Below are 16923 nucleotides of genomic sequence, written 5' to 3'. Positions count from 1 at the left end.
TGAGATTATGATCCAATTCCCATATTTTACAAATGAGAATATTGAGATTCAGGGTGCTAAATGACTTGGCCCTAATTCCCAATTTGTTAATTACTGCCAAGATTAGAAACCAGGTTTTCTAACTCTTCTAGTATTTTTTACTTATTAAAAGAAAATAATAATTAAGCCATTTTGTTATCTTTTGTACATATATTATTTTTGCCATTTCTGATACATGCTATATAAACATAAGTAAATAATTAAGTACAGACAGAGGAATTTTTATTTCTATATAGAATAAAGTTGTAATCACACAGGCAATAATGAAACTAGACTAAACTTTATCTAACTTTTTGATTTGGTGGACAATGGAAACCAATTAACGATTATAAACCCTCTGTAATGTGTGGGATGATCTAATAAGCAAATTCTCCTTGATTTTTAAAATAGCCTTAAAAAACACTTAAAATCGTGTTGACATTTTCTTACTTTTTCATAGATGAAGAGCTTTTCTCTGGAATGTATATAGATTTCATGGGGACAGATGCTGCTATTTTTCGCAGTTTAACCAAGAGGAATGCAGTCAGAACAGATCAACACAATTCCAAATGGCTGAGTGGTAAGAACACATTTTATGCATTTTTTGAGAATCATGCTTTAAAGTACTTTGTTCAATTCCATAATGAAAATTGGGTTAAAATGGTTCAAAAATTAAAATATCGGGCCATGACATGAATAATGACAATTCTTATTCTATGATTTTAAATATTTAGGATAAATAAATAATTGAAATAGTCCATAGTTCATATTCTAGCTCTTTATTAACTATCATACAATTGTCATGGGATATATGAATAAATAAAAGTGACAGTGATAGTCATCACACATGCCCGTACACAAGAATCTTCTCCAGTTGTTTAATTGTAACATATTACAATGAAATATCTATTTATTGATTTAATCTGCTTGTATATTTTAATAATGCCAAACTGAAAATTTTCCTAAATTTATGAATGTTAGATATAATGAATAGGGTATATTCAGGAACTCTTCCTCTTTGTTTTATACTTAGATTCTAAAATTATAAAGCTGGTATATATTATTTTTTCATAATTTGACTACTACTTAATAGAAATAACAGGTATGATAATTTTATGATTATCAATATTTGACTAATTTCAATTCTTGAAGTCACATGGAATTCACGTCATGAAAGGTGCTCATTTGACTTTAACGTACAATCGCAGTCAGTTGCTGTTGTTTAGAGGAGAAAGAAACCGCTAAGATCTTTGACATTTCATGCTGGGGAAAACTTCTAGCTGACCCTAAATTTGGCAGTTCACTTAGCGTTGCACAGTTAAGCATGAATCACCACATTAAGCATCTTATTTCACTGATAGACCAGCACAAGAAAGCATTGATTGTCCGTTTATTTCTTCAAATTGTTCCTCCAGTACATCTGGAAATAGAGTGTTCTAAAAGTTGTTTTGTTCTTGAAATAAGGAATCCTTCTATGTCTTCAAAAGACTGCATTTTTCCTTGAAAAGGTTCCCCTTCATTTCATATGCTGCATTTTAAGAAAAATGTGTTTTTCAGATCTTGGACTCCCGACTCCTCACTCTGCTTCAATGAATTTGAGTTTATATGCACTAGATTGAAAACCACACTTTGAAAAAGAAACATTTTTTTCTATAAAACGACCATCAGATTCCATGGGAAATAACTAGTAGAAAAGCTTTCCCATTTTTTAAAACTTATCAGTGCACAAAGAATTTTTGCATTTACTGCACTTCCAGAATGTATTGCAGACAGAGAAAAATAGTTTAAGCTATCACATTATGGCTATACTTTGTGGCACTTGACATTCCAGATGTGGTATGTTGAGTGAGTACAATTACTGCTTTTAGACTTTTTGTCTATGGACATCAAATTGTTCTTTTATACCGAAGGTGGAGAAGGCATGTGCCTGTGGTCTACTTGGATGGACCATAGATGGATTTTCATCACGAGTATATGTATAGTCTTTATATTTTTTTCCAGAACCTATGTTTGTGGATGCACATGTTATCCCAGATGGCACTGATCCGAACGATGCCAAGGTGTACTTCTTCTTCAAAGAGAAACTGACCGACAACAGCAGAAGCACAAAACAGATTCATTCCATGATCGCTAGAATATGTCCTGTAAGTATTAGTGTTGTTCTAATCTGAAGAAAAACTAAGAGTTCAAATTATATAAAAATGTTTTCTTTTTCCAATAATTTCTCTCCCTACTTTTATTATCTACTGTTAAAAATTAATAAAATATTGAAGAGACATTTTAATTTAATGTTTATTCACATCATTCATACAAGATAAACACCCTATTTCAGCAGAAAACTTAGTTAAAGGAAATATTTCTGTCGTGGTTTTACACAAACAGTTTTGATTAATTTTTGCTTTTCTATTTAATTCCATTAGTATTAAAAACATAGCTAAATTGTGTATTACAGAAAGAAACAGAACATTTCTTGTTAAGTACAAGAATAAAATACAGCAAAACCTCAGTAAAGACAATTATTTGGGAACTGTCTAAGACAGTGAAAATTAAGAAATTCTTTGGTAAAATAGAGTTCTAGTTCTAAACAGTAACCAAAATGTTCTTGTGTCTAAACAGTAAGTATACACAGCAACTCAAAAAACTCATGGTGTCCTCTCATGTAGGAGTTTTACAGACTTGTCCTGACTTCTTTATGATTAGCATCTTTTGTGCAAAAGTATTTCTTAAAGGATTTAGTGTTTTAAATAGTTTATTTTTAAATATTACAATATCCCACTGACCATGGAGCTCATGTGCTTCTCAATCATTTGGAACAAGGAGTTAAAGCCAGCAGAAGAAGTGAAAGGCTTCTGGGTGTACAGAACAAAAATATCATCAATAGAGACTGTGAATGATCCAAATGCCATTCTCCCTGCCCCAGCTAGAGTCATGTATATTAATGCATCCGATTAGAAATACTAAGGACTAAATGATAACTCAGAGAAATGAAGGAGAGAAAACAAAACTATTGGGGACCACTGGTGTAAATATAAACCCACTCTCCTGACCACAGTAGAATTTGCAAGCTTCACTGTGTACAGTAATTTATGTTCATATTGAAGACAACAAGTTATCAAGAAAAGGTGAATTAAATTGTGTATTCTCCATAACATTTTAAGAATATTTTCATCATGTTTGTTAAATTTAGAAAGCTTTAGGGCATATATTTATTAATTTCTTTTTTTGAAACATTTTCAGTTGTACCATACTGTAGTATAACTATGGCTATTTTATAACATACTATAGATCTTAAATATTCCTCTCTAACTATTGATATACAGATGTGGTTAACATTTCCATCCTTCAGGTTATAACAAATCTCCAAGTAGTAAGAATCCAAGTTGAGTTTTTAATACACTTCACTATTTAGTTAAACAATCTGAAATGTGTTTACAAAATGCTTTCAGAATGACACTGGTGGACTGCGCAGTCTTGTCAACAAGTGGACTACCTTCTTAAAAGCCAGGCTGGTGTGCTCGGTGACTGATGAAGATGGCCCAGAAACGCACTTCGATGAATTAGGTACATAGATGTGAGATTGAAAAATGTTTTTGAAAGAGATTTTGTAAAGTTTATATATTTTAATAAGCTCTCAGAAGAGGATGTATTTTCTGTGGATGTTTTCAGTATAAATAATATGCCAGTTGGAATTAATGATCTGGATACTGTTCATAAATTTCCTTGAGTATTTTTTAAATCTGTTTTGCCCCTGACTGCACTGCTAAAATATGTAGTTCACTGAATTCACCATGATATATCAATGAGTGTGTGTGTGTGACAGAGAGAAGTACTTGTATAATATATATAGGTAATATATATTTGTGCTCCTCTAAAATGGATGTGTATTTCATACATGTCTAAATTCTAATATTCTGATTTGAAATCAGTTTGTATGAGAATACAGCTGTATATTTTTACTGTTACTGTTAATAGATGGAATAGAGGTAAGATGGAAGAGTGTCAGAGTAGAAGTTTAGACTTAGGCTCCAAGTTTCATTCTTCTTGGTGACCCTGGGACTAAGTATTCTCAGCATGTGTGACATGAGGAGAGTTATACTTCTCAGGTCAAACAAGGACTAACAATCTGATTCCTTTCTACCAAGGAACAGTTCTCTTTTGAATCAGAATAATTTGGTATACATCACAGTGTCATGTTTACTAACTGCCATTTAGAAATGAATTTCATTTTGCTTTAATCCACTAAAATGTAAAATGCTGGTTGTTCTCAGATTTTGAGACAGGTGATGAGGTAAGCAATAAAAGTGTGTTACAACGTGGAAAAATTTCTAGTTCTAACAGTTATAAAAACTGAAGTAGATAGTTCATCTCCTCAAAAGCCATTATGTTGATCATAGAAACAAAAGTTTCTGTGTCAGCTTTTCTAGAAAAAAGTTCTAAGTATGATTTTGTGTTATAACCTAGTCACTTATTATTTCCTCCCAAATTCTTTGTAAGTATGTTTATGTTTCAGTGACTTAGGATATTTCAGTCTCTCTTGTTTTTTAGGGAGAGCTAGACAGTGTCAGTCTTTGTTCACGTATGGAAAGCCTAGGAGTTATTGATTTATTGCTTAAAAGATCCTAAATTCATTGCAAATTTAAAATAAATATGTCTTTCTTCGTATTCCTCAACAAGAATCTTATTTGCAAAAAGGTCACTAAAGGTCACTACAGACCTCTTTTGTAATCATGACAATTATTAATTGGAGTTTCCTATCAGAAATCTACTTCCAGGTTCTGTTATGTATTACTGTACCTTACTATCTGTACCTTTGTCTTTGCCTTAATTTACTTTAAACTTCTTGTTGTTAGGGAAATTATTAAATAAAAATATCACTAGCAATTTTGACCATAATCCAAAAAAAACCTCTTATTTTACAAAGAAAAAAAGTCACTGTGAAAAAGTTTTCTTCCGTGTTCCATCTTCTAACCCTAGGTCAAAAAGAAATTGAGAGTTGTAATACTTTTTAAATTTTAAAAAATGTAATGTATTATCGTTGAAGGATATTTAGAAAATGGTCAAATTTCAAATTACCATGATGCTGCAGGAGTATCTTTCTGCATAATGCTTTTCATAGTTGAAATTATTTTCTTAGGGGTAAATTTTTAAAAATACGGTTAATATTTAGGAACTTTAAAAGAAGGATATTTCCCTTTTGTAGAGGATGTGTTTCTGCTGGAAACTGATAACCCAAGGACAACTCTAGTGTATGGCATTTTTACAACATCAAGGTAATTATTAAACAATTACATTTTACGAGTTAAACCATAAACTTTATTGAGTAATAGTAATTATTACAAAAGCTTTCTTTTCAACTTTTACTTTTACATAGCATTTAAGATGTCACCCTCCTCTTTTATTACTTTTGCCTGATTACCAAAATATATTAAAGGTAACTAACGCTTAAAAATATGAAAACTAACGCTTTCAAAATAGTGTTGTACAGAGTATTTATAATGATTATATGCTATTTTTCTCAAAGAAAGGGAAATATGAATTATAGTGCAGGAATAAAGTATATAAGATATTTTGTTTTAAGGAAATATTCTGAAGACTCGTAATTCAATTAAAGCTTTTGACATTTCTATTAAAATAATTTTTACTCCTGGAGCAATCTACAGTGCTGACTGTTTAGAAACTAGCAAAACATTGAATGAGTTTTCATGTTCCATATGACAGTATTTCATATATTTGCAAATAGGTTCAATGTTTTCTAATTTATGTGGGATGCCCAATCCCAGTTATCATATATTTCAAGACAAAACACCATATTCTCACTCTTTCCTGCACTTATTTCTGTTTACTCATTTTACACTGGGAATATTATACAGAATTCAACACACTACTCCAGCTGTGACGTGGCCAGTACAGAATGTAATGGGTCCCTTTCATTAGACAATCAACTACAAAACAAAAATCTAAAGATTTTAGCATTGTTTTCTAGAGGGGGAAACATAGTATAATTGTAAACTGTAATGAGTCATTCAAAGTCAAAGAAAATCCCAGGGATATTGATTATAAATCATATTTACATTTTCCCTATAATATATTTAAAAAGATGTCCTTCAGGATGAGTTTAACTCCTGTTCTAACAAAGAAAGTCGTCTTGATTTAACTAGCAAAGAATTGAACAAAGAAAAGAGAACCAAATTCTTAAGGAGAAAATGCTTGTTTCAAAAAAAAAAAAATATTTTCCTAGTTTCTGTTTTTCTCAACACCAATAGCTTTAATATTGAAAAATTCAAAATTGTCATTTCTGAATATTAGTGCTAATGATTAATAATATATCTTGTTTTTTTCAATGGGCATCTAAGTTTTCCATTAGGTGTGGAATTTAAGAGAAATATGTGAGTCAGAGAAATGTTGGTTTCCATCAATCTCGCTTAGTGACAATGGAAATAGTTTTTAGTAAGGATCCAAATAAATTTTACGAGATTTTATTGACTACAGGTAATTTAATAAATCTTTTTTGGACCCTATTGTTTTTTTTCTGCTCCTAATAGGGAAAGTACACAAACAACAACAATTTTGACTTCCCCAGCTACTATTTAGGATAACATGTGAGAACACTCTCACGTTAAAATAATCTTAAGACAAACAGATTTGGTGGGGGCCAGCCCCGTGGCATAGCAGTTAAGTGCGCTTGCTCCGCTGCTGGTGGCCTGGTTTGGATCCTGGGCGCGCACTGATGCACCGCTTGTCAGGCCATGCTGTGGCGGCATCCCACATAAAGTGGAGGAAGATGGGCACGGATGTTAGCCCAGGGCCAGTCTTCCTCAGCAAAAAGAGGAGCATGTATGTTAGCTCAGGGCTGATCTTCCTCACCAAAAAAAAAAAAAAAGAGAGAGATATGGTGTTCCCTTAGTGAGATTTATTTCTATGAGTTAAATTATGATAGGTTGTACTGATAGTGATTTAGAATTCAAATTCATTTTTTAAAATAAATTAATTCATTTTTTGTTGCTAAGATAAACTAGTCAGAAACTTCTTTGACTTGTCCTCTATTTTGTAAACATTGAGAACTTTTCTGTAACTTATTATTGTTTACTTCCTCCATGGAGGAATTAAATGTTATAATGGTTTACATATAAATGGCTTATTTCAAAACAGTGGAAGATTTTTAGCTTTACAATGTGTGCCGTAACATTCAACCTTTCCATGATGAATTATATCAAATTTTTATCACAAATTTTGCCATCTCTTTTTTTAAATCATATTTAAATTTAAAAAATAAGAAAATGAATCTGTTTTCTTTTTTTAGCTCTGTTTTTAAAGGATCAGCAGTGTGTGTGTATCATTTATCTGATATACAGACTGTGTTTAATGGGCCTTTTGCCCACAAAGAAGGACCCAATCACCAGCTCATCTCCTATCAGGGGAGAATTCCATATCCTCGCCCTGGAACTGTAAGTATTCAGGAAAGTTTCTTTGTTATTTTGCTTTTTTAAAAAAAAAAAAATTTAACAAGAAATGAATATCATGTTGATGTTTATTAAATACAACCATAGACCTACTGGTATACTCATCATAATTTTTCAGCTCACAGGTTCCCAGATTTGGGATTTTACAAATATGCTATAGCACTCGCTGCAATTTTTTCTAAGTGGTATTGCTGATAAAATCTCATTTAGATTTCAAGACAACTAGGTATGTTAAACAGGGGCAGGGATATTTTCCTAATTTTATTGGCATAAAAATCATAGCTTAGAAAGTCTTAAACATTTCAGTGGTGGCCTAAGATTTTGAACACTAGTTGCTTTTCACAATTCTTCCTTGTATTAAGGATTCTCATCTATTTTAATGAAGGAATAACCATGTAAGAATTAATTCAGAGATAAATCATGTGGCGATATTTCAATTTTAAGGGATATTTAAAAATTATATGTTGTATATTTCTCAAAGAAAGAAAATGGTATGTGTGAGCAAATAATTACAATGAATGTGATGTTATAATTCAAATAAAATGTTTATAAACTCTAAAGTTTTGAGGCCAACAGATATATCCATGTCTTACAATATTAGTAGTATGAAGGGATACATTGAAAACTAGCTTTTCCAGCTGAAGTTACAGATGGTGGACTGGCAGATTGGAATTGAAAGTTTTCTATGACTACAGTGATCACAGTCCTACTATTTGTTTTTCATTTGGCTCATAATAATGCTGTATTGCATTCTAGAATATTGATTAGAATCTATCTCTGTAAAATGTTATACAGTACAATGATTGAGAGGAGATGTTATACAATTGACCATCAAGAGGAATATAAGTTTCTTATATCTTTGTATTTTACAGGATAGGGTTATAATTATAAAATGGGGTGGATATAAGTAAAGAAGAATGATTTTATGGAAAAAATCAAAAGGTAGTTGTTAAAATAATATTTAAACAAAATGTTTCTTTTTCCTTTTTACTTGAATATGAAATTCCTTTTGCCAATATACTTTCAGAAATTCATCCCAAATAATTTTTACTAATTGTTGATTCACTTTATTTTTGTGTTATTATTAGAGTTTATTCACAATGTATTATTTACTCCTTTATTTTCTCATCATCTTAAATTAGACTTATTAGCCTAAGTCTTAAATTAGTCAAATTTTTTAAAAATAAAAAAAATAGTTTGCTAAGCCTTTAAAGAATCTATTTGTATATTCAAAATTAAAAGGGCTCAAGTTTGGTTCCCTGGCTAGGAAGCTCAAAGATTAATCATTAATATTTAGGGGCCAGCCCCGTGGCATAGCGGTTAAGTTCAGCCGTTCCACTTCGGCAGCCTGGGGTTCACCGGTTCAGATCCTGGGCGTGGACATGCACACTGCTCATCAAGCCACGCTGAGGCAGCATCCCACATAGAGCAACTAGAAGGATGTACAACTACGATATACAACTATCTACTGGGGCTTGGGGAGAAAAAAGGAAAAAAGGAGGAAGATTGGCAACAGATGTTAACTCAGGGCCAATCTTCCTCAAAAAAAAATAATAATTGTCTAAAAAAAATCATTGATTTGCATTTTATTAGAAAAATTAACTTTTAATTAACTTTGGAAAGATTATCAGCATTGCTACTTATCCATGAAAGAATTAAATTTAAAAAGGCATACTTAATCATGAGTGGCAACAAAGTCCTATCGTACAATCCACAATCACCTTTTAAATGATCTCTTTGATGCTCATAGTTCAACAGAAGATGAAAAAAACATTTATTTATTTTGTATAACACAAGGAAAAGAGGTCAACAGATATATCTGTTTTAGGCTACCTCAGGTTGGGGTGCGTTGGGTAAGAAGCAGGGATTACATAAGAGAAGGGAATGCGAAGGGGGACGCTGAGCAACTTTCAAATTCCATTGTAGCTCCAGGCTCTCCTTATTTCACTCGGTGTATTCCATGCATTTCCAGATGCTCACTGAGAATATATGCAAAGATCAATCATAAATTTTGAGAATTATTTGCTTTTTGAAGTTGACCAAGTTGTTGCTTCATCTTAATACAGAAAATTAAGAGATGGCTGTGATTGCATATGCTTTCATCAGTTATTCTTTTGGACGACATATATATGGGATTAGTATAGGAGCGATTGTTTTGTAAATTCAACAAAATTCCATTTTCCTGCAAATAATACCTTAAAAGAAACCTCTGAGATAAACAAATAAAACAGATGAAAGAGAGGCACACTAAGTGAATCAAGGTTTGAGGCCTCAGAGCCTCAGAGTGTGTTCTGGAGCCGGCTCACTCCCCACTCACAAGAGCGGATTGTGTGCACCTCGTCTCAAGTAAGGACATCCCCGCAGAGTCCCTTGAAATCAGCATGGTGGGAGCATTTACAATGTGGAAATTGGTGAATATTACAAATTAGGATTTTTTCCCTAAAGAAAAGCCACCCCGGGCCCAAGCATCATGAGACTCTTCTCCCAAATGGCAGCTCAAAAGAACTCAGAATCACAGTGAGAAAACCACTCATGTTGAATAGCAATTATTCTTCATAAAATGTGGGAATAATTAAACCCTTGTTAGTAAAACAAAATAAACCAATGCTAAATTAGAAAATTAGACTAACTCCCATTTTTCACTATTTCTGAGCTCCAAATCATAAGTATTTTTTTCCTGTTCTAAAGCAGTGTGGTATAAGCCAGGGCTTAGCAACTCACATCTGGAGCAGACTCCGTGAAGAAAAGGAGTGGTCGGTACTTGAGACATATTTCTATAACGTGGTTTCTTACATCTGGTGCTGAGACCAGAGCAGCTCCTTTAACAAGAAAATTGTCAGATGAGTGATCCTTCAGGAATAAAGGAGGCAGGGTGGGGAATGACCTCTGGAACTCCTCCTGGAAAAGCACACCTCCCTGAAGATTTGGTCCCTCCACCCTGCACTGAGCAATACACAGTGAAGTCAGCCCTCTGACTCAGAGTGGCCAGCGTGTCTTTCCTGGGCTTCCAGGGCTTAATATTCCACTCATGTAGCCAGAAGACCTACAGCCAAGCAACCCTCTTCTCTAGGGTTAACGATGTTTCCTCTGAAGTCTTCTCAATGAAGGATCAACTGTGATTGCTGTACTTTATTTCTCTACACAGTAGGGAAACGGTTGGGTCCAGTTTATACTACACGGTAGTCCAGTTGCCAGGTCAACCTCATAAATATATGACTGGATTCTTAAAGCAGTGACACTGGCAGAAATCTTACACCCTCATTCTAATGTTCCCTGTAGGTGCTTCTTTTAGAGCAGGGTTGATGGCTGTGTTAGCACACTGCCCCAACCAGCAAGCCCAAGGCAGTAGGAAGAAGCCTGCCAATTGTGTCATAATGTTTTTCCATAAGTAATTCAAGTTTGTGGAAGAAACAAGACACCTTTGGTATGTTGCAAAGGGCAGCCAAAGACTGCAGATTCTCTCTGTAGCTGAGCTAACATATTACATTATTCTATTACAACGTGTATAAAGCTTCTGTAGAGGTGGTGTTTGCTTATACTCTCCTGTTAAAGCAGAACCTAATAAAGTGTTCAGTTTTAACATCTATTTTTAAGTGGACCAGAACCATCTGATTTGAACACCGTGCTTTGAACAGGTTTGGTACCTGGTGCAGCAAAAGAACACAGAAAACTAAGGATTCACACAGTCAGTAGAGGCAAGAAAAGAGGTTTATTGCTGGCACTTTTGTTGATTGCATGCATCTTTTGGTTGTTCTTACATTAGAAGTATTTCTATTCCTCATATACGTTCAAAAACATTCAGTTAGGAAAGTTTATAATAAAATTGAACACATAAGGCATATAGACATGCAAAGTTAATTACATATTGTTTCATGTCATTATTCAAGGCGTGAATAAAATAGACAATAAATATTATTGAAGTCTGGAGGAGAGAGAGGCTGTGGGACAGCCTTGTTTGGAAAAGCATATAAAAAATATGAGATTAACCGGCCCTAAAGGGCAATTGGATGTGGATAATTTGGATAAGTAAGGAAGGTTACAGCATACATTACAAGCAAAAATAGAAATTAATGTGAGTTATAGAAGATCTGCATGGGCTAGTAGGACTGGAGCAGAGGGCTCTTGTAAGTAGTAGAGGAGAAATGTAAAGAAGATGAGGGCCAGCTGGTGCATAAGTAGAAATCTTCAGCTATGTAATTCTTTGGGCTTTAAATAAACCCTAGATTACCAAGGGTTTAAACATAAGTTCAGTTTCTCTCAGGACACAAGTTTCAAAGACTAATGCTAGAAACTAGCCCAGATTCTGGAATACTGTTTATTTATGTCCATTTATTTAACCATATACCACTCATCTTTCAAGTGTTAGGTCAAGCTCCCCTTGACCATGCCAATCACTCCTTCTCCGACTAGTTTTGCATTTATTTTCTGCTATCTTTAGCCTCAACTCCTACCTCTTTCCTCTACTTTTCTTCTATGATCCAGCAATGCCCCAGGAATTACAGTTCCCTAAATACTCCAAATTTTGTTGTCTTTTTTTAATCTCTAAACCTCTTCACTAATCCTGGCGACCTTAAGTTCTCTACTTTCTAAATTCATTTAAAAAATATTAGCTCTTAAATATATATAGCAATTGATCGTGAACCAAGTTCTGTTATTTAATTTATATTTGTCTTAAATTATTATTATATGTCTTAATTGTTATTTTGCTTTGAATATGTCCATCTCCCTTACTAAAATTCTTGTGTCTAGAAGACAGTGGTAGCTTCTTATTCTTATGTCCCCTACTGGGCACATCAAAATGCTTTCTGAATAAAAGCTGTCCAAAGAATGGACATATGAATTAATATATGAATATATGAATACTGAAGACTAGCATAATGGATGTGAGGATTAGGAGAACATTTAGGAGCATCAGAGGACAGCAGTTGCTCAAGAATACCCAAGATTAGGAAAGAAATTAGGTAAGGGCAACAATTGCTGATACTTCCTTACCATGGCATTCTGATTATTCCTAGCATTTCAACTAACACTTTAGTAATCAAAACACTTAAAATGTCTTGACTCAAAAAAGGAGTGCTTATCGCTGCTTGATAGACAGAAAACTAGAACTGGAGAAAAACAGACACTTAAAGGAGAAGTTTAACCAAAATTACTTAGTGACTATTTGTAGAGCAAAATTACCTTTCTGAAGAATGAGACTCCAGCCTAATTAATGGACAAAGGCTTTATTTTATGGCAGCACATGGATGTTGTATTATCTTGAGGCTTCAATACACATGCTTTCATACATCACAAGGTGAGGGAAAAGTTAATCGCATCTTATTTATACTTGGCAGTGTGGCACTGAGCAAACTCACAAGTCCAGATAGAGAGTCTGCAAAGGGTAATCAATTTTTGTTCTTGTTACCGTCACTGTCGCTCATTCTTTGTCTTATCTGCAAAGTTTACACCATGAATCAGTGGAAAATTAATTATTGACAAAAGAATTCTTTTGTAATTTTGAAAATAAACTTATACCAGGAGACACTTATTTCTAAGCAAGAAGTTCGTTGTGAATATGACAAAAGACTCAAATGGAGGACATTTGAAAGCATATAAAATAGCTGATTTGAGTTGATTTGTTTGGGTTACCTATTTAATAACTACAGGTTTTGGTTTTTTTTTTGTGAGGAGGACTAGCCCTGAGCTAACATCCTATGCCAATCCTCCCCTTTTTCTTGAGGATGATGGGCCCTGGGCTAACATCCAGGCCCATCTTCCTCTGCTTTTTATACGGGACGCCGCCACAGCATGGCTTAACAAGCGGTGCGTCAGTGTGCACCTGGGATCCGAACTTGCGAACCCCGCGCCGCCGAAGCAGAGCACACACACTTAACTGCTTGCGTGACCGGGCCGGCCCCAATAACTACAGTTTTGAGCAACTAAAACATAATTTTTATTTGAATTTCAATTACCATTAAAACCCAGCACTAGACACTTATAATTTAATAAGCTTATCACACATGAAAATAATTGCTAACTGAAAGTTACATAAATTGCCTGGTAATATATGCTAACTTTGGATCTTTCTGGATCTTATAAATGAGAATGCTTGCAAATATTTAAGGAGACATCTCAGCTTAGCAAACCATAATTAGTGGTGTTTTCTGAAGGGCTGGAACTATTTAAATTGCCCATGCATTTGTTCTTTCCATGTTTTCATTCAGTGAGCAATGTATTTCCCTTTTTCCACTTTGTGTAAGGAATGAGGGTAGAAAACACCCATAATTCTATTCTTTTCAGAAGTATGGAACACATCCATTAGTTTAGAACACCCTCAAATGAAATTTTTTGTCTTAATTTGGTCTTTTTGGGGGAGCAATTTATAAACATGTATATTTAAATATAATGCTTTTTCCTAAGAGAAAAGCATATGAGCACCAGATGAAAGTTGAGATAATGGGATAACAAATGAGAGGTTTAGTTTTATTATTATTTGCCTCATTCTCTCCCTGTAGTGAAGTCATTTAATTGTTCCTTGTTCCTTTCTACAAAAAGAAAACTATATTTACTGAGCCTGTAAAAACTTCTAGTAATGCTAAGTGGTCAAAGTTTGTCTAAAAATTGCATTCAGGATGACACAGTCTAAATGAGTGAGGCCACATTAGTAATTGGCTGAGACTTATTTGCAAATGTGGGTCTGCCTGGCAATACTAACACAGAGGCACTCACGTTGTGAGACAGCTGTTGGAAGGATTTAACCCAGAGGTTGCTATGTTTTGTTAGGTCCCTAACGTTGTTTTTCTTCTTTTTCATTGAGTCAATGTTAAATTTTGGGCCGATTTCACATAGAATTCCACCTTTCTATCTTCTGTTGAAATCTGTCTACAGTAGGCTTATATTCCTGCACAGGAGCAATCAGCTAGAAATAAGTGCTTATTGCCACTTTCGAATAAGTATAACTTTGCATTTGTTACTGTCCCCATTACGTCCTATTGTTTACCGTAGATACTGTGCCCACTGCTGTGATCAGGAAGCTTGATTTGTTGCTTTCTTTTACCTCATACCTCTCTAAAGAGGATAAATGGAAACTAGAACAGGAGTGCTTCTGTTTCAAGAAAAATATGACGAAGTATTTTTGTTTCTGAAAGTAGAGATGTTGACAGGTGTTTAATTGGGTTAGACAAATAGCGCTTGTGTGTGTTAAAAGATTATACGCAACAGCTCTGCTTGTATAATGTAAGGCATGGATCCTATTTGTGAGTGAGTTTGAGTTCCAAGCTTCAGCAGCTCCCAGCCTACCCTTGAGTTTGGCCTCAGGTGACCTGTAAATGGAATCTTTTCCTCAGAAGCCCTTGTCACGCTCCCTTTCTGGAACTGCTGAAGCTGACCAGCAGTCCTTTTTCAGGCCTCGTCATTGCTTCCTATCTGCCCCTTTGAACTTGATGTTCTGAATCTTTCCTCTCCTGGCCAGAGCTGAGTCCCCTGTTTTATATAGCCCCTGCACCAAAATTCAATGCCAGATGTGATAGACTCATTTACTCATTAAACTACTCTTCGTCGAATATCCGCTGTTTGTCAGCTTTGTTATCAGTCTAAGAAACAATGAACAAAATACACCTAGTTAGGGGAATACACAGCTTACATTCAAGAGGAAGAAACAGACAATAAAGACATAAGCAGCTAATATATAATATACAGTTTGGTAAATAGGGCTGCAAAGAAAAGTAAAGCAGGCTAAGGAGATAGAGAGTGGAGACTGAGATGGGGAACTATTTTTATATGTATCATCACCTTTAAGGAAGTAACTTTGAACTGAGAACTGAATGAGGTAACAGAGAAAACCATGGAATTGTCTAGAGAAGAGTATTGTCCTTGCGGGGCAGCTAGTGCCAAGGTCCTGGAGGGGGGGCATGCTTGAGGCTCAGGAAGAGCAAGAACTACTACGGTGATGGTAGACACAGGCTAGACATTCAAGAGCTTGTAAGGCCGTGCTAAGCTGTTGGGATTTTGTTCTAGGAGTAATGGAAGTCACTGGGGTCTTTTCTAGTGGGAAATTATCAGGTCTAATTTACCGCATCCAATCCAAACTCCAACTTCAGAGATCTCTTTTTTGGGTGGGAGATCAGATAGAATAAAACTTGCACATGGGAGTTCTGATTGAATTTGGTAATGATAATGTAATTTATTTTAGCCAGTAGCAGCATTAGATTATAGCCACAAGATTTTTTTTTTTTCTATCAGCACTGTATTTCGCTCAGAATAAGAAATAGAAAAGTGATGCATGAGAAGGGTGAAAAGTAATATCATATACAAAATGACCTTATTTACAACATGACTTACAATAACTTGAGCTTCTAACTATCTTGAAAAGTAGAGGCCTTGTGATTATTACTATTAATATTTTATTAACTTGATTTTATCTATTTAATTAACTTGATTCTTTTTAAAATTGTTTAGTGCCCAGGAGGAGCCTTTACACCCAACATGCGAACCACCAAGGAGTTCCCAGATGACGTTGTCACTTTCATACGGAACCATCCGCTCATGTACAATTCCATCTACCCAATCCACAGGAGGCCTTTGATTGTTCGTATAGGCACTGACTATAAGTACACAAAGATAGCTGTGGATCGAGTGAATGCTGCCGATGGTAGATACCACGTCCTGTTTCTCGGAACAGGTAAGTATTTGAGCTCAAACTACACCTTAGTGTGTAGTAAACAAGCATTATAGGTAAGAGCCATGATACTGGAACTAGAAAGACTCCAATGTTTACTTCTGTCAACATGCTTCATTGAGGCATTTAATGTTTCTATGCCTCCATTTCCATATCTGTAAAATGGAGTCAATAAAATAAATTACTTTATAGAGTTGTTGTGAGGAACAGATGGTTTGAGACATGTAAAGCACCTAGAGCAGTTCTGGCACATATTGTAGTGAAATATAATAATAATGAGCTGAATGAAGGGATGGGAAGAAATTTTAAGCGAAGGTAAGTGTTTGTCTCAACTGAAGCAAATTCTGTGACTTTTTCATAAATATATGGAGCCATTTTCCAGTGATAATGATAATGATAATAGTAGATAAGTTCTAGATAACACTTAAAAGTGAATTTAATAACTAAAATACAGATAGGTTTTTTGAAAATATTAATGATACTGTTTTAATACATCCACAATTCTAGTTTGTCATTTTAATAGACAAGTTGAGTGAAAATACGCTTGTTTATAGACCTACGTGAATGTGGAATGGCTAGATTTTAGCAGTGATTCTCAAAGTGTGGTCCCCAGATCAGCAAAATCAATATTACCCAAGAATTTGTTAGAGATGCAAATTCTCAGGCTCTAACCCAGGAACTCTAGGGATGAGACCCAGCCATCTGTGTTTTAACAAGCCCTCCAGGTAATTCTGATACACACTAAAGTTTGAGAACCACTACTCAGTAGAAACAAACTCTAGTTTG

At 34.5% G+C, this 16923-nt stretch overlaps 1 protein-coding gene across 4 annotated transcripts in view; it reads left to right on the top strand.

Moving 5' to 3' along the window:
- Positions 1–16923, top strand: part of SEMA3C (semaphorin 3C) — a 296048-nt gene that overhangs the window by 233260 nt on the left and 45865 nt on the right. For all 4 annotated transcript variants that reach the window (XM_058524375.1, XM_058524356.1, XM_058524365.1 and 1 more), the window contains 6 exons: positions 479–598; positions 2020–2162; positions 3465–3579; positions 5219–5288; positions 7319–7463; positions 15918–16140. In XM_058524375.1, the coding sequence (XP_058380358.1) occupies positions 479–598; positions 2020–2162; positions 3465–3579; positions 5219–5288; positions 7319–7463; positions 15918–16140 (816 nt within the window). The remainder of the gene's footprint in view (positions 1–478; positions 599–2019; positions 2163–3464; positions 3580–5218; positions 5289–7318; positions 7464–15917; positions 16141–16923) is intronic.

The sequence above is a fragment of the Diceros bicornis genome, chromosome 3, assembly GCF_020826845.1.
Source record: "Diceros bicornis minor isolate mBicDic1 chromosome 3, mDicBic1.mat.cur, whole genome shotgun sequence".
In the NCBI taxonomy this organism is placed as follows: domain Eukaryota; kingdom Metazoa; phylum Chordata; class Mammalia; order Perissodactyla; family Rhinocerotidae; genus Diceros; species Diceros bicornis.
This window is presented reverse-complemented; position numbering and strand designations above follow the sequence as displayed.